General features: G+C 40.4%; 1 protein-coding gene and 1 long non-coding RNA gene across 6 annotated transcripts in view; one reads left to right on the top strand and one right to left on the bottom strand.

Moving 5' to 3' along the window:
* Nucleotides 1-17,018, bottom strand: part of Camk4 (calcium/calmodulin dependent protein kinase IV) — a 221,842-nt gene that overhangs the window by 67,961 nt on the left and 136,863 nt on the right. For 2 of the 4 annotated variants that reach the window (XM_059245999.1, XM_059246000.1), the window contains exons 3-4: nt 8,548-8,610; nt 6,651-6,733 (exon numbers count right to left, since the gene is read on the bottom strand). In XM_059245999.1, coding sequence (XP_059101982.1) covers nt 6,651-6,733; nt 8,548-8,610 — 146 coding nt within the window. Of the gene's footprint in view, nt 1-2,136; nt 2,158-2,495; nt 2,616-6,650; nt 6,734-8,547; nt 8,611-17,018 lie in introns of those variants that run through there. The other 2 variants (XM_059246001.1, XM_059246002.1) reach the window with 2 other exon arrangements.
* Nucleotides 79-15,575, top strand: LOC131895530 (uncharacterized). 2 transcript variants are annotated; one of them, XR_009375208.1, is made up of 4 exons: nt 79-304; nt 2,974-3,223; nt 4,545-4,628; nt 15,332-15,575. It is a non-coding gene; the product is annotated as an uncharacterized LOC131895530 (long non-coding RNA). The 2 variants fall into 2 exon arrangements; XR_009375207.1 differs by having other exon boundaries at nt 79-315.

Genomic DNA, 17,018 nt, shown 5'->3' with positions numbered 1-17,018 from the left:
TAACCTAATATTCTAGTAGGCCATTGTGACGCTTAGTAATAATTGTCACCTTGATAGAATTTAGAACCCCCTGGGAGACAGACCTCTAGGCATGTTTGTGTGGGCTTATCTTGACTGCATTCACTGAAATGGGAAGATGCATCCTCTGCTGATGGCTGCTGTGGATATCGCTCTGTGTAAATAAAATGCTGATTGGCCAGTAGCCAGGCAGGAAGTATAGGCGGGATAAGCAGAGAAGAGAATTCTGGGAACAGGAAGGCTGAGTCTCAGAGACGCTGCCAGCCACCACCATAACAAGCAAGATGTAAGGTACCGGTAAGCCATGAGCTACCTGGCAACTTATAGACTAATAGAAATGGGTTAGTTTAAGATATAAGAACTAGACAACAAGGAGCCTGCTGCGGCCATACAGTTTATAAGCAATATAAGTTTCTGTGTGTTTATTTGGTTGGGTCTAAGCGGCTGTGGGACTGGCAATTGAGAGATTTGTCCTGACCATGGGCCAGACAAGACCAAGAAAACTCTAGCTACAGATGGCATCATCCATGGCTGAGATCCTGGAACATGTAAATGGAGAGAACCACGCAGTAGCATTCACTCATTACCCTTCACCTCTTGACTGCAGACACGGTGTGACCCAAAGAGCCACTTCAGGTTCTTGCTGCCTTGACTGTCCTGCCCTGACGTACTCTACCCTTGAACCGGGAAGCAGAATAAGCTCCTTCCTCCCTTCAGCTGATTTTGTACTTTATCATAGCAACAGAAAGAGAGATGGAGATAGAAATAACGTTATACAGCTAGTCTGAGGTTTTATTTTGGAATACGACTACTGACAGTAGCTTACATAGAAGGAGCATGATATGATAGAACTGATATGCTAGAATAATCACATGCTTTGGGAAATGGCAGGCCTGAGTCAATCTTCTCTGTTATAGATCTCTGAGGTAGGTGATTTGATGGAAGTTAATGGGCTTCTCTGATCTCCAGTTATTTGGTCTATAAAATGTATCTAAGAAGACCTACTTTGTGTATGTGTTGCTTTGAGGAGGTCTGGAAAATGTATCTAAGAAGACCTATTTTGTGTATGTTGTTTTGAGGAGCAAATGACCCATTCTGGTGAAATGCTTTGCAGGCTGCCTTGCAGGTGGCCAGGCTCCAATGAGTACAGGACATGGTTCTCACGGTGACTAATTATCCTTTATAGACAATCAGATATAGTAGAACTTCACTTTGGAGGATTAAATTAATGATGAACTTTAGCACAATTTTCATAGTGCTGACTTTTCTGAATAGGGTTAATCCCATTATCAACCATGACACTACTGTGGTGAAACAGGGTAAGAAGTAGTCGTTATTCTGGAATCTTTTAGGGCAGTTTCCTAAAAATTCAGTTAGTCTCAACTGTATCAGTTAAAAGTCTTGAAATGTTAAAGTAGACGGATATATTAGTCATTAGGCAATTGATAGCAATTCACAGACTAAGTGCATGAAATATAATCACCCTTTTCCCTGTTTATAGGCACTCTATGATTTACTAAAAGAACATTTTAAGTTATAGAATGTGCAGAAAAATAAATTTAGAGTCAGAGACATAAAATTCAAGCATGAGTTTCCAAAACACTAATATTTTCTTTAGCTCATGTCCCTGGAAAAAGAAAAGGCCCCACAAAGCCTGAATAGTGAATGGGCTAAGTACAGCTTTATACAAGACCAGCCCATATGACTTGAATTTTCCACAAGAAAAATTAACTGTAGTTCATTCTCTTGGCAATAATGTGAGACTGAATTTCTTCAGAAAGACTGTGGAATACCGCACAGAAACAGGGCCCTGGGAAAGACAGTGTGGCTGCTGAATTCAAGACCATTTATCTTAGTAATTCTGGAGAAATGGCTCAGCCATTAAAGGTTAGGTTCACAACCAAAAATATCTTTACTAATTCGAAATCTCTATATCTACACAGCAAAGGAACTCCTTTTCATTCTGTTTTCCCCTGAAAGTTGACTTTTTATAAGAGGAAAATAGACTAGTGTTGGTAAAAGAATTTTCAAACCACATCGGAATGTCTGTGTTCAGCATTGGTGGTTGGGCAGGCTCCTGGCAAGAAAATGAAAACATACTAAATAAAATAACCTTACCTAAATACCGCTGGCTGGAGAGGACACAGACCCAAGAGGAAAACCTTCTACTGCAATTTTCCTAAACCAAGATACTTTCTGGCTGTACTCTGAACACTGATCCTTGTACCTACGGATAAGTAGAGCTCTTAGCCCTCATCAAAGAGGCTTCTTTTTGGAGCAGATGGAGACGATTACAGAGATCCACAGCTAGTCAAAATGGAGAGAATGAGTGACCCCGACAGACATATGTACAGAAGAGGGGTGACAGGATTGAAGGAACCAGAGGAACAGGCTGCTTGTTCTCAGTGATGTCCAGACATCACAGAAGGCTGCAACTATGGAGTGTTAAGAATATGATTGCCTAAAAGAAGACCTACATAATGACAAGACCAGTTGACATGTCAATATGGCTGGGAGAAATCTCATAAGATCCCACTCTAAATGAAGAAGGCTGAAAGATGAAGAATCCATTTTCTCCAGAGATGAGTCCTCTAATTGGCTATCCAATCTCAAGTGGTCAGCCTTTAAACATGTCTACATAGCAAAAGAACTTTGCCGTGTGTGAGCCAATAATGTGAGCAAAGTACACAGGGGAATACTTAATAAACTCAGAGAGAGAGAGAGAGAGAGAGAGAGAGAGAGAGAGAGAGAGAGAGAGAGAGAGAGAGGAGAGAAAGAGAGAGAGATTAATATTAAAGAAGGTGTCAAATTTGAGAGGGAGTCAGTGAGGCAGGGACATAGGGAGTTAGAGCAGAGAGAAAGAGGGGTGGAAATGATGTACGTAAACAGAGTACTTAGGTATAAAATGCTAAAAAAGAAAAATATTATTAAAAGCATTTAAAATTCTGTTTCAAGACACCAGAGGGCAACACGGAAGTAAAGACTTCATTCAAAAGCCAAGGTCGAAGAAGGAAGCAGTGCCAGCAGTCCAGCCTACCCTCAGACACCCTGCGCTTCCTCTGGAGGCATTTCCTGGTTTTGAAGAAACAGCAGACAGGCTGAGAACCTGCACAGAGCTGAGGGACAGAAGTCAGCATGTAAGGGGTGTTGAGGAAGAGAGGTCCTGCTAAGACCACCTGGCTGAAAGTGGAGACCTTTAAAGAAGGTAGAGATTCACTTGATCCTGCCTCAACTGAATGTACCAGGCTTAGTTGTCCCCCAACCGGAGAACTTACCTTTTTGGAGGAGGGGTGAGGGGTGGGTCCAGGAGGGCAGGCGGGGGAGAGGCAGTGGGAGGAGGGATAAGAGGGGGGATCTGTGGTTGATATATAAAAATGAAGGAAAAAAAAATAAAAACCTATGGATCTATCTGGCATAAAACAGAAGGGCCTTCGGGAGGCTACCATTGCATAAGTTCAGTGCCTGTTCATATTAAACTGTTTTGTTTTTACATTAAAACTAAAGGAAACCTGCTCTCTTGGAAGAGGCAACATTCAAAGCTTTGTGTTTTAAAAATCTCTATATATAGTGTTTGGCATTGGTGAATAAAACTTTACAGAAGGTAAGCTAGGACAAAGGGATTCACAAGGACTTCAGTTATTGGAGTTTTAAGACAACATTGGGGGGAAATGTTTAAGTTTGATTAGAAGCCCAAGGATTCTGCTGGGTTGGCTGTGAGGTAAAAGAAAATGATTTCCTGAGAAAGAGAAATGGAAAGCTTACCTGAAAGAGCTGGAGTTTGCTCTGTTAGGAAGACAGATGTTAAGGTTTTAAGAGTTGAGATAAGATGGAGAAGAACTGAACTCTGAGAGCTTTCTTTTTCACATTATGTCAGAATTATGTGGACTTTTTATATAAAATGTATATATGCAGGTATATATGAATTTTCTAAGACAGAAAAATATTGATTTTATTTCAAAATCCTGCATCATTTATCTGTGTATTTTTTTATTTAAATTCAATATGAAATGCAGATCCCACCTGGATTTGACTGTTCAATTTTCCATAAGCATCACAGAACAGATCTTTTACTCATAAAACACAACCAGCTTGACTCTAATGGACTAATTATCACCCAATCAATGACTCTGACTTCATTCATTAGTTACTATTAGAACCACCACTAGACCAGGAATAAATTCCCATCATTGCAATTCAATCAATTAGAACTTGACCTAAGTGCACAAAAACAATATTAGGATTTTCTTAACTCTCAAGAAAAAAGCCAATAGATTGGCTAATAATGCAAAATTTATTTCAACTTGATAAAATGTAAGAATATCTGTGAGTTAAAGAGCATAATGGAGAATCCTAGTTATGTCAGCCATACCAACAAATGTGAACAATATTCAAGGTAAAATCTATGTTATAAAGTCACTGAGAGCTTGCACGGTGGCGAGTCAGTCTGCTATGAAACAGGAATACTTCATTTATTTCTACAAATGAAATTTATCAACTGCATTTTCATTCTTATTTCTTTTTCCTAGAAATTGTCCCAAATTGTCTCACAGAAGCTTTGTGCAAAGGGAAGAAGAGACTCTTGATCACATTAACTCAAATGAAGAGAGGTGGTAGGTAAACCAAAGAACTACTGCTAAGAGGTACTTCCAGAGGTGGTAGGTAAACCGAAAAAACTATTGGTATGAGGTAGTTCCAGAGGTGGTAAGTAAACCAGAAGAACTACTTGTAAGAGGTAGTTCCAGAAGTGGTAGGTAAGCCAAAAGAACTACTAGTAAGAGATAGTTCCAGAGGTGGTAGGTAAACCAAAAGAGCTACTGGTAAGAGGTAGCTTCCATGTGGGATTCTTATCTGCAACTATTTATAATGAAAGAACATGCGATTTCTATCTAATAGACCAAAATTAGCAGAGAAATATGCAAGATCTCCTTAGAGAGCTCTCATGGCTCAGGAGCCAGTAGGATCTTACTATAAATACATTACTGTACCTAGACAAAGACCGTATCACAAAAATATTCAGTTAAAGTGGTGTTATTAAAGGGACCATTATAAATAAATGCTGGTGAACCCCAGAGAAATCTTGTCTGGGCACATGGGAACAAGATGAGTTTAGAATAAGCTACATCCTTGTAGTGGAATTGGTGTAACCTAAGATTTCTTAGCAGCACAGAACAGCTTCAGATTTGTTCCAAAGCTCAGGGAGGTTAAGCACATCAGTCTAGATTAGTTTACTTTGAGTGGCAGAGTCAAGATTCACAACTGTGAGACTGTCAACAAACTGCCACCAGAAGGTTACTCATACATGTGCACATTCTTATTATTAAAATAATCAAAAAGTCACGGTTTTAAAGTCTGCTTACTGGTCTTGGTTTATCTGGACTGTTACAGAGTGATCAATCGTAAGTCTTATAATGCAATAGACATTTATTTTTCATGGTTCTAGAGGTTGGGACATGACCAGAACACCAGCAGATTGTTTCTGAGGGTGGCGTTATTCTATAAACACAGCCCTTTCACTGTCTCCTTTGCCTGGAGGAAGGAGTGAGCACTCACTTTGGGCTTCCTTCATAAGGCCACTGATTCCACCCATAGAGGCTCCCTTAGAACCATCTCTTCACAGAGGCACTTCCTCTGGACCACTATTTTGGGAGTTACGGTTTCAATATACGAATTAGAGAGCAACACAAACATTTAAGACCATTGTAGGAGTCAGGAATTAGCGTTCCTCTTTCAATAGTCAAAGCCAACTCCCTTTCGATGCCTTTCTTCTCAGAGTCCACTCATTGTTACAGTTGCTCGTTCATTCAGCAAAGACTTACGGCATTTTTGACAGGATCCAGGCACTCAGTCCTCTGGCTTTCCCTTACCAGTTATCTCTACACCATTCTTTTACCCAGACCCTTAGATCAGCAACTTGCCATTTTGATTATACACCCACTTCATATTTCTATCTTCACTTGTCATTCTTTGCTGAGTGCCCTGATGAACACAGCAGAGGACCCCCGAGAGCCCACCCATAACTCTCCTGAGTAGGCAGGGAGAAGGGATGACTATGGAAGCCAAGAGCTGGTTTGACCCATAACTGCTCTTCCAGATTTGGGGGCATCCTCTCCTCTCCCATTTTCAAACATTTTCTTTGAGTGACGAGCCATGAGCAAACCCCTCACACTGGCAACCAGGGGCCAAAGCATACTATGCTTTACTCTGCAGCAGGGACCTTTTTACTGCAGAGAGTACGTTAAAGATGATCATTTGAAGAATACTGACTTTCATGAGTTTGTGAATCATAAGAGAGAATACCATTTTAAGTATTTTCTCATAAAAATAATCTCATATATATTACTATTTAGCTAAAATATAAATGTGATTTTTGAAAATTCTACTTTTTTGAACATAAATGTTTGGGAAGGTAAATAGATATCACAGTGCTTTTCTTTTTAATTACTTATTTGTATGTCTTACCAAATACTATCTACCGCTCTCTCTTCAACACTCTTTGCAAGATTTATTTTAAGAAAATATATCAATTCACACAATCCTTTTATTATGAAAATTTTGGGAGATTTTCCTTTCTAATATTTTTTGGTGACACAGAGCAAACATTTCTGTTGTTTTACCTTCTAGGCCCAACTCACCTGTCAAATAGTTCTCCTCCCGTGACGAGCTCAAGGACCAGACTGATTTCCATGGGGGTTTCAAATATTTCCTTAAGTTTTATCTGAGGGAAGAGGTACATTAAGAATGAACATCAACAACTGCTCTTCCCCATCTTCCTTGAAAAATATCTAAAATTATGGACAAAGCGATAGCTTGCAATACCAGTGTGCTGGCTCAGGTCAGTGAAAGCCCCCCATTCTAGCATTAGATAAACACTGATTGGCCCCTCTCCTTCTCAGTTGCTGGCTTTGTCAGATACCTTGATTTTTTTTTTCAAAAGTCCCATTAAATTTTGACATTTTTTTTTCATTTTGAAATAACTCCTTTAAAAACACTTGTAAAATTTACTCCAATGTTGCAATGCATGGTTTTTTTTTTCTAGAATCAAAAACAAGGCTTAACTTTACAAAACTGTTTGAAAGCACCATGGATGCTAGATATAAGCAATGCTTTCTCTTGGAAACAACAGATTTGGACTTAGAGTATAAGGCAGGACAGGCTGGGTAAGGTCTGTGTGTAAAAGCATTCTTCAGCAGTTAGAGCCACTTGTCTGTGATGGGTCCTTGGAAAGAGTGATGGTAGAGATTTGATTGGTGACAGCGGGGTTTCACTGCATTCAGATAACCCAACCAAATGTGGGCATTTCTCCAGACATCAGGAAATCTGGAAGCCAGCACTGATCTGCATGTGATGAATGCTGCATACTGACTTCCTTAGAAAGAAGAGGCATGGATACCATGGAAGTGATGACTAACTATGGCACACCCGAGAACTGCCCACTCAAAGCATCCCCATGTTTCACTGCATACTGAACTCTGGCGCCTGGTCCAACACTGTGGAGGACAGTGGCCTAAGCCACTTGGGACAACCCTGTTCTCTGAAATCTGAGCCATCATTTAGTTGGGGAGCATCTGTAGTTAGCTCTGGGCAGCAACGTTACAGAGCACTCTGCTACAGTAGCTTCTGAGAACCTTTTCTTTTCTGACTCTGCTGACGAGGCCCTTCCAATTTCTCCCTTCAATATCAACCTGGGCGTTTATAAAAACAAGGAGTTGTCATTATTGGGCCATGAAGACAAAGTACAGGGTGAGAGGTCAACACACCAAGGAATGGAAAATGGCAGACACAGGGATGTGTGAAGCCTGGGTCCTGGGTCACCACCTACAGTCCACCTTATTATTCATTTTAAGAAAAGTATTGAATGCACCTTTAACTCCCGTATCAGGTTGTATACACTTTGCTTTTAGCATTGCAGGTCATCACCCCAGGCACAACTTTACTCTCATACAAATAGGTTAAAATAAAATAGGTAGATGGCTTAATTTGTAAAATCAAGTTGCTGCTGCAAAAATGATTTTGTTCTTTTTCACTTCATTGATTCCAAAAAGCTTTTCACTAGGCTTTTTTCTCAGAGGTGTCGTCTGGACCCAGACTACCGCAGAGTGTCTGGAAACTGTTTAGTCTCCCCATTCATGTACATCGTTATTTGCATCTTTGAATTATTTCCAAAGCAGATACTCTCTCAAAGGCTGAAATGACTTTGGAAAGCAATGCCTTTTTTCCCACAGGCCTTATCTGCAATGGCATATTAAAGAGATAGGCAAACAAAAGAGGAAGAAAGCCAGTGTTTCATTAGAGCAAAATAAGATTCTCCATTTTTTTCTCCTTTTATGCATGAAAAGAGGCATCGTATGTATTATTATTAGTCTATCTATTCTGAAACTGATTGCATGTGGTGAGGTAAGGCTTGAGCTGGGCCATACTGCCTGACAGCGAGGAAGGCCCCTCCTCCCCATCAACACAGACAGTGGAGGATGATGATCCCATTCTACAGCTTTAGAAATGACTAGAAATAGTAAGCTAAAAGCCACTTACGATGTTCGGGTGTGAGAGGCGCAGAAGGACTCCTATCTCAGTTCTTACAATCTTTTTGTCCACCTAGAAGGTAAAAAAAAAGAGTCATAAACAGAAAAGGACTCCAATGTAGAAAAATTTTGACTGTGCCAGAGATGAGACACATCATTAGCCAACTGGGTAAATAAAATGACTGGAAAGGTGTGCTGTCTCTGTCTCTGTCTGTCTCTTCTTTCTGTGTGTGTCTCTGTCTGTGTGTCTCTGTCTCTGTCTGTCTGTCTCTCTCTTTACATACACACAAACACACACACACACACATACACACACACACACACACACACACACACACACACATGTCTCATTATGCAGCTCAGGGTGGTCTGGAACTCTTGATCCTTCATCCTCTCTGGTGCTGGGGTTAAAGGTGCATGCCATCATACCTGATGCTGGGCTCTTTTCTAATCTTCTTCCCTTCCTTTTCAGCTGGATGCCCTACCTCTCTGAGGCTTCAGAGACAAAGATGAAGTCCAGTAACTAATGGAGCACACAATCTACAATTGTTTTGCATGTTACCTGCCCCTTTTCCTATCAAAAATCATCATAACCACCATTACCACTAACACAAGTTAATCTCAACCTGTCCCTACACTTTTTCCTTTCACTTACAGAAGTCTCACCCAACCTCATAGAACTGTCAATCACTTCAGCGACCTTCTTCACATAGAGATGCCCCATAATTCCTCCTAGCCCACATGTACTGTCTTGAGGAGGGGTGAAGGAATCAAGGGTTTCTGCCAGAACCACATCATCCACAATGTCCTCTCCAGAAATTGTGCTCAAATAACCAAGAGAATTCCCTTTATATTTGAAATTATGAGAGCAAAAAAGAACAGACTCCACAGCCACCATGTCCAATTGTTATACTATATATCACCATAGGGAAAAAATGACTGAGATATGAGAAGAACTGCCAATATCACCTAGTTCCTGTATTGTTACGTATGGATTCATTTAGTCTTTGAGCCTTATAATCACATGAGACACTCAATTTTCTTTCATATTGTAATCCAGTGTTAGTTTCTACTGGTGGTGATTAAGAGACCCTAACACAGCGATTCTCAATCTATGGATCGTGACCCTCTTGAGGGTCACATTTCATATATCCTGTATATCAGATATTATATTACAATTCATAACCATAGCAAAATTACAATTATGAAGTAGCAAAGAAAATAACTGTTTGGTTGTGGGTAACCACAACATGAGGAGCTGTATTAAAGGGTCACAGCATTAGGAAGGTTAAGAACCACTGTACAGGTTCATCACGTGACATTTTGAGGACAATGTCCATTGAATTTCTCATCTGCAAAATAAGAGAGGCTCCCGGTCTGAATGCTCAGGATTAGACAACAAACGACAGTTTGGACTCTCTAACAATCATATGTAAACAGAACATTTTAAGTGTTGTCTATGGTGCACATTTATAACCCAGCCCTAGAGACAAATGGATCTTGGGGGCTCTAGGCCAGTTAGATGAGCCTCCTTGGTAGTTCAGGCCAGTCAAAGACTCTTTTAAAAAAAAGTGGGTGGCAGCAGAGGCAGGACACCTTAACTTGTCCTCTTGCCTCTACACATTCATACACACATGTGTATTCCACCACCATATCAACATCATTGTACCATTGATCTTGTACCCATGCTACCATTCTGTCATTTGAGATGTCTCAAAATCCAGGAGGGTACACATTTTTACATGTGAGTGTGAAGAGATCTATGCTCCATTCAGAGTCAAACCATGAGCAAATCCAAGAAACTGTTTTCAAAAGAATGGCCTCTACCCTCCAAGCCATTATTCAGAGGAATAAAGGGTGGGCTTGAGGAGAAATCCAATTCCATGTCAGTGTGGTTAACACATCATGACTCAAAACGAAGAACAAGGTTTATTTGATAAAATTTTTTCCTCAATAAAAATAGTAACCAGCTGGGCGGTGGTGGCGCACGCCTTTAATCCCAGCACTCGGGAGGCAGAGCCAGGCGGATCTCTGTGAGTTCGAGGCCAGCCTGGACTACCAAGTGAGTCCCAGGAAAGGCGCAAAGCTACACAGAGAAACCCTGTCTCGGAAAAAAAAAAATAGTAATTAACCAACCATGAAGAATTCTTTGAAAACAAAGAATATTCAGAGGACTCTTACAAAATTTATACACTATTATCCTCAGTTGCAACATATAATATGCATATAATATATTTATTTATAGTTTTTCCTGGCAAAAATAATTTGTCAAACTCTATAGTTCTTTGATTAAAGAGAATAGTCACTATGTATAAACACCTTCAATTTTTATGATGAAGAAACATGTTTATAAAGAAATTTTAAAGGACTCTTCCATATCTAGAGATCACCATGCCAAGTGAAATAAGCCAACTTCACAAGAAAAACATTGTGTTTTCTCTCAGCTACAGGATACACATACACACACACACACACACACACACACACACATACACACACACATGGGGGGCATGCTCAAATGGCATGAAAGAAGAAGGGGGTCTATATTTGAGACAAAGAAAGAGACCGAGGTAGTGGGAGGGAGCAAAAAAGGACAAGAACTTAAGCAAAACTTGATGTTATACATAACAAAACCCACTATTTTCACACCAATAAAAATGTAAAAATAGAGTTGGGGATTTAGCTCAGTGGTTGAGTGCTTGCCTAGCAAGCACAAGGCCCTGGGTTCGGTCCTCAGCTCTGAAAAAAAAAAGTAAAAATATTCAAATTAAATGGAGAGAAACTCAAAGCGATTCCATTAAAATCAGGAACAAAGCAAGGCTATCTGCTCTCCCCATATTTATTCATTCAATAGAATACTTGAAGTTCTAGCCAGAGCAATAAGACAACATAAGGAGATCAAGGGGATACAAATTGGAAAGGAAGAAGTCAAGCTTTCGCTATCTGCAGATGACATGTAGTATACATGAGTGACCCCAAAAATTCGACCAAGGAACTCATACAGCTTATAAACACCTTCAGCAACGTAGCAGGATACAAAATTAACTAAAAAAAAATCAGTAGCCCTCCTATATACAATTGACAAACAGGCTGAGAAGGAAATCAGAGATACATCACCCTTTACTATAGCTACAAATGATATAAAATACCTTGGGGTAACTCTAACTAAGCAAGTGAAGGACCTATATGACAAGAACTTTAAGTCCTTGAAAAAAGAAATTGAAGAAGATGTCAGAAAACGGAAAGATCTCCCATGCTCATGGATAGGCAGGATTAACATGGTAAAAATGGCAATGTCACCAAAAGCAATCTACAGATTCAATGCAATCCCCATCAAAATACCAACACAATTCTTTATAGACCTGGAAAGAACAATACTCAACTTCATATGGAAAAACAAAAAACCCAGGATAGCCAAAAGAATCCTGTACAATAAAACAACTTCTGGAGGCATCATGATCCCTGACCTCAAGCTCTACTATAGAGCTACAATAATAAAAACAGCTTGGTACTGGCATAAAAACTGACATGTGGACCAATGGAATCAAATTGAAGACCCTGATATTAATCTGCACACCTATGAACATATAATTTCTGACAAAGAAGACAAAACTGTACAATGGAAAAAAGAAAGCATCTTCAACAAATGGTGCTGGCGTAACTGCATGTCAACATGTAGAAGGCTGCAAATAGATCCGTATCTGTCATCGTGCACAAAACTTAAGTCTAAATGGATCAAAGACCTCAACATAAATCCAGTAACTCTGAACCTGATAGAAGAGAAAGCAGGAAGTAGTCTTGAATGTATTGGCACAGGAGATCACTTCCTAAATATAACACCAGTAGCACAGACACTGAGAGAAACAATCAATCAATGGGACCTCTTGAAACTGAGAAGCTTTTGTAGAGCAAAGAACACGGTCAATAAGACAAAGCGACAGCCTACAGATGGGAAAAGATCTTCACCAACCTCACATCTGACAGAGGGCTGATATCCAGAACATATAAAGAACTCAAGAAATTAGACATTAAAATGCCCAACAGTCCAATTAAGAAATGGGCTATAGAGCTAAACAGAGAATTCTCAACAGAGGAAGCTCAAATGGCTGAAAGACATTTAAGGAATTGCTCAACATCCCTAATCATCAGGGAAATGCAAATCAAAACGACTCCGAGATAAGATCTTACACCTATCAGAATGGCTAAGATCAAAAACACTGAAGACAGCTTATGCTGGAGAGGATGTGGAGCAAGGGGAACTCTCCTCCACTGTTGGTGGAAATGCAAGCTTGTACAACCACTTTGGAAATCAATATGGTGATTTCTTAGAAAATTGGGAATCAATCTCCCCCAAGACGCAGCTATACCACTCTTGGGCATATTCCCAAGGAATGCTCAGTCATACCACAAGAGCACTTGTTCAGCTATGTTCATAGCAGCATTATTTGTAATCGCCAGAACCTGGAAACAACCTAGATGCCCTTCAACTGAAGAATGGATAAATAAAATGTGGTACATATACACAATGGAGTACTACTCAGCAGAGAAAAACAATAACATCATGAGGTTTGCAGGCAAATGGATGGAACTAGAAAAAAATCATCCTGAGTGAGGTAACCCAGACTCAGAAAGACAAACATGGTATGTACTCACTCATAGGTGGATACTAGATGTAAAACAAAGGATGACTAGGCTGCTGCTCACAGCTCTAGGGAGGCTACCTAGAACAGAGGACCCTAGGAAAGACACAGGGATTGCCCAATGACAGAGAAATGGATGAGATCTACATGAGCAAACTGGACATGTTGGGGCGGGGGTAATGAAGGGCAAGGGTCGAGGGAAAGAGAGCTTAGGGGAGCAGGAGATCCCAGCTGGATCAAGAACAGAGAGGGAGAACAAGGAAAAAGAGACCATGATAAATGAAGACCTCATGGGAATAGGAAGAAGCAGAGTGCTAGAGAGGTCCCCAGAAATCCACAAAGATACCTCCATAATAGACTACTGGCAATGGTCAAGAGAAAGCCCGAACTGACCTACTCTGGTGATCAGATGGCCAAACACCCTAACTGTCGTGGTAGAACTCTCATCCAGTGACTGATGGAAGCAGATGCAGAGATCCACGGCCAGGCCTCAGGTGGAGCTCCAGGAGTCCAATTGGCAAGAAAGAGGAGGGATTGTATGAGCAAGAATTGTTGAGACCATGATTGGAAAAAGCACAGGGACAAATAGCCAAACTAGTGGAAACACATGAACTATGAACCAATAGCTGAGGAGTCCCCATGGAACTGGACCAGGCCCTCTGGATAAGTGAGACAGTTGATTAGCTTGAACTGTTTGGGAGGCCCCCAGGCAGTGGGACCGGGACCTGTCCTTAGTGCATGAGCTGGCTGTTTGGAACCTGGGGCCTATGCAGGGACACTTTGCTCAGCCTGGGTAAAGGGAGGAGAGGGCTGGACCTGCCTCCACTGAATCTACCAGGCTGAGCTGAATCCCCAGGGGAGTCCTTGCCCTGAAGGAAATGGGAATGGGGGGTGGGCTGGGGGAAAGGCGGGGGGGGGGGGAGGACAGGGGAATCTGTGGCTGATATGTAAAATTAAATTAAATTATAAAACTAAAAAAAAGAAATAACAAAAAAAATCCCATCTCATTAAAAAATTCACCATCACATATAATAAAATACCAATAATTACATACTTAAAGCTTCATAGGCATGAAAATTGTGGTTATTTATAAAAATCAATTAGAACACTCAGAATGTTTTTACTTATCCATGCCAAAGAAAATTAAGCTATTATCTAGTTATTTTTGTGTTTCTGTGATAAAATACTCTGACTAAAAGCAACTTGGGGGAAAAATGGCTTATTTAAGTTATACTTCCAGGTGACAATCCATCACTAAAGGAAGTCAGGGTAGGAACTAAAGCAAAAACAGAGGAAGAAACCATAGAGGAACACTGGTTCATTCATCGGCTCATGCTCAGCTAGCACACTTCTACAGCCCCAATTCACCTGTCTAGGGATGGTGCTGCCCACAGTGGACTGAGCCTTCCCACATCAGCCATCAGTGAAGACAATGTCTTAGAGACATGGCTACAGGCCAGTCTTATTGAGTCAGTTCTTCAGTTGGAGTTCCCTGATCTTTGGTGACTTGAATTTGTGTCAAGTTGACAACAAAAACTAACTAGAACAAATCATGAACACGATGAAACAAAAATGTATTCTACTTACATGGGATGGATGGTGGCTTGCAACTCAGAATACTTATTAATGTATGTGTGACTATCCCATACAAAAATGAAGTATCAGTTATAAATTCTGTCTAGAGAGGGATAGGGAAGATATGATCTGTCTGTCTTCATAACTGACAGATAATACAAGCAATAACATGGGAGGACAGATTCATTTTGAGTGGAGAAAAATAAGCTGGCAGGAAAATAACTTAAGTGACTATGCATCACACGGATAGGCTCTAGGGCTTTCTCTGTGAAAGAGTAAGAAAAGACACATTTTAATACATCCACCTAGTGTTCCGTGACTCAAAACATTTGGGAACTGCTTCAGCAGTCTCCCCCAGAGACTGAATGATAGCTGCCCAATTTAGACAGAGTATGTATTGAGCAAAACTCTTCCATGCGCAAGTAACCAACACCTAGCTCAAGCGTATCTGTGCTATAGTGGAAAATTTTGGCACATGCCAAGTCAGAGATCTGTCTACAAGATAGACAAATACAGAGGCTCAGACTCAAACATCTACATGCTAATCTCAATGAATTTTCTCATTGTTTTGTTTTTCAGTGCATAAATCTATGTGTAAGGGACACGTGACTCTGACAGGACAAAGCATGGGTAAGGAGCCACCTCCTCTGAGAGAACTGGAATGGCAGGTTAGAGCAGGACCCGAATCTCCTGAAAATTGGATGTTGTCAGACACTGAAGGCTCCATGGGTGATTGTTTTGTTACTTGTTTCCTCTCTTATTTGCTTGCCTAAAATCCTGAGATGTTACTTTATTTTTTTCCCATGTCCCAGACTAATTAATAAACCACCAATTCTTATTAACTTACAACAATTCTTGCAATCAGTAGATTTAATACTCGAATTATGGCTGTTTGACGATAACACATAGACTCTACAAAGCAGTCACATATACGGCTTTTCCCCAAAACTCTGGTAAAGCCATACTGAAAGCGGATGTGTTGCAATTGCTTCCCTGGTGAATTAGTCTGACAGGCTCGTGTGTACCTGGAACTCGGCTTTCTTACTCTCCACGTCCAGTATGCCATTTTGTCCAGTATTTTCACGTTCCTAGTGGCACACATGGAGGAAAAGACAGCAATGTAGGACAATGAGGACCAGCAATAAACATGACAGCAGGAGCTGACGTTTGTAAAAACCAGTCCCTAAAATACTGTGTTGGGGCGGGGGGGGGGGGGGGATCTACAACTTATATTATATTCTCAAAACTTCCAAAATAGAAAAAATATATAATCTATACAAAAAAGCTCTCCACACAACCAGAGAGTCAAGGGTCTCTAAGTTTCTATGTAATGAGTATCTATCCAGGTCTTAATATGCTCGGCTCCATATTAAACAATGGAGAACCTACAAAAAGCAAGCAAAGTACAGTCTTTTCAGAGGAAGCTTGTGATCTAATTTGGGGATTAGATTTATCTAGATAATGTCAAGAGAAGGTGATGAATGGTGTGTTTTGTCTTAAAGTCTCCATCAGGGGCTGAGAGAGGTAGTTGGCTTTCTGTTAGGAGCCCTTGCAGAGAACCCAGCTTCAGTTCTCAGCACCCACATGGTGACTCCCAACTGTCTGTAACTCCAGCAGCAGGGGATCTAATTCTACGTTGTGACACCATGGACTGTGGGCATATTTCTAAGTGCACATGCATACAGGTAGGCACTCATAAATACACATAAAAACAAATTAAAATCCAAACTTCCATTGTTCGGTGCAAGATAACTTTCTGGGTTGAAATACTGTTATTATTTAAATACTGAGCTTACTGTAAAAAGATTTTTTTTACATTGTTTGACATTTAAAAAGCACCCCATTGTTAACAATAAATGAAGAACGATTCATTAAGTGTATGTGGTACATGAAGATAGTGTGATGAGGGCTGCTGACGGCCAATAAGTGATGCCAATCAGTCTAGTCGCCGGGATACAGACAAGAGACTCAAGGAGAGTGAAAGTTCTTTAATTTAGAGGAAAATTGTAAGTTTCATGGAAAATTTCCATTGTGCAAGAGCTATTCTACTTGAGTATAAAATCATTGTGAGAACACTCAGACATAGACAGATTTCTTCCTAAGTGGCGCATAGAAAAACTATGTTGCCATCTGCAGGGCACTGGCCTTGTGACCTTGGCACTGGAGCTATGGTTTTTTAAAAGCTGGCTGAAATCATGCATGTAAAATTATCATCTACAGTGGCGTGAATAAAAGTCGGCATCACTCACAAAGACTTCCATGTTCA

This window comes from Peromyscus eremicus, chromosome 19 (genome assembly GCF_949786415.1).
Source record: "Peromyscus eremicus chromosome 19, PerEre_H2_v1, whole genome shotgun sequence".
NCBI lineage: Eukaryota > Metazoa > Chordata > Mammalia > Rodentia > Cricetidae > Peromyscus > Peromyscus eremicus.
This window is presented reverse-complemented; position numbering and strand designations above follow the sequence as displayed.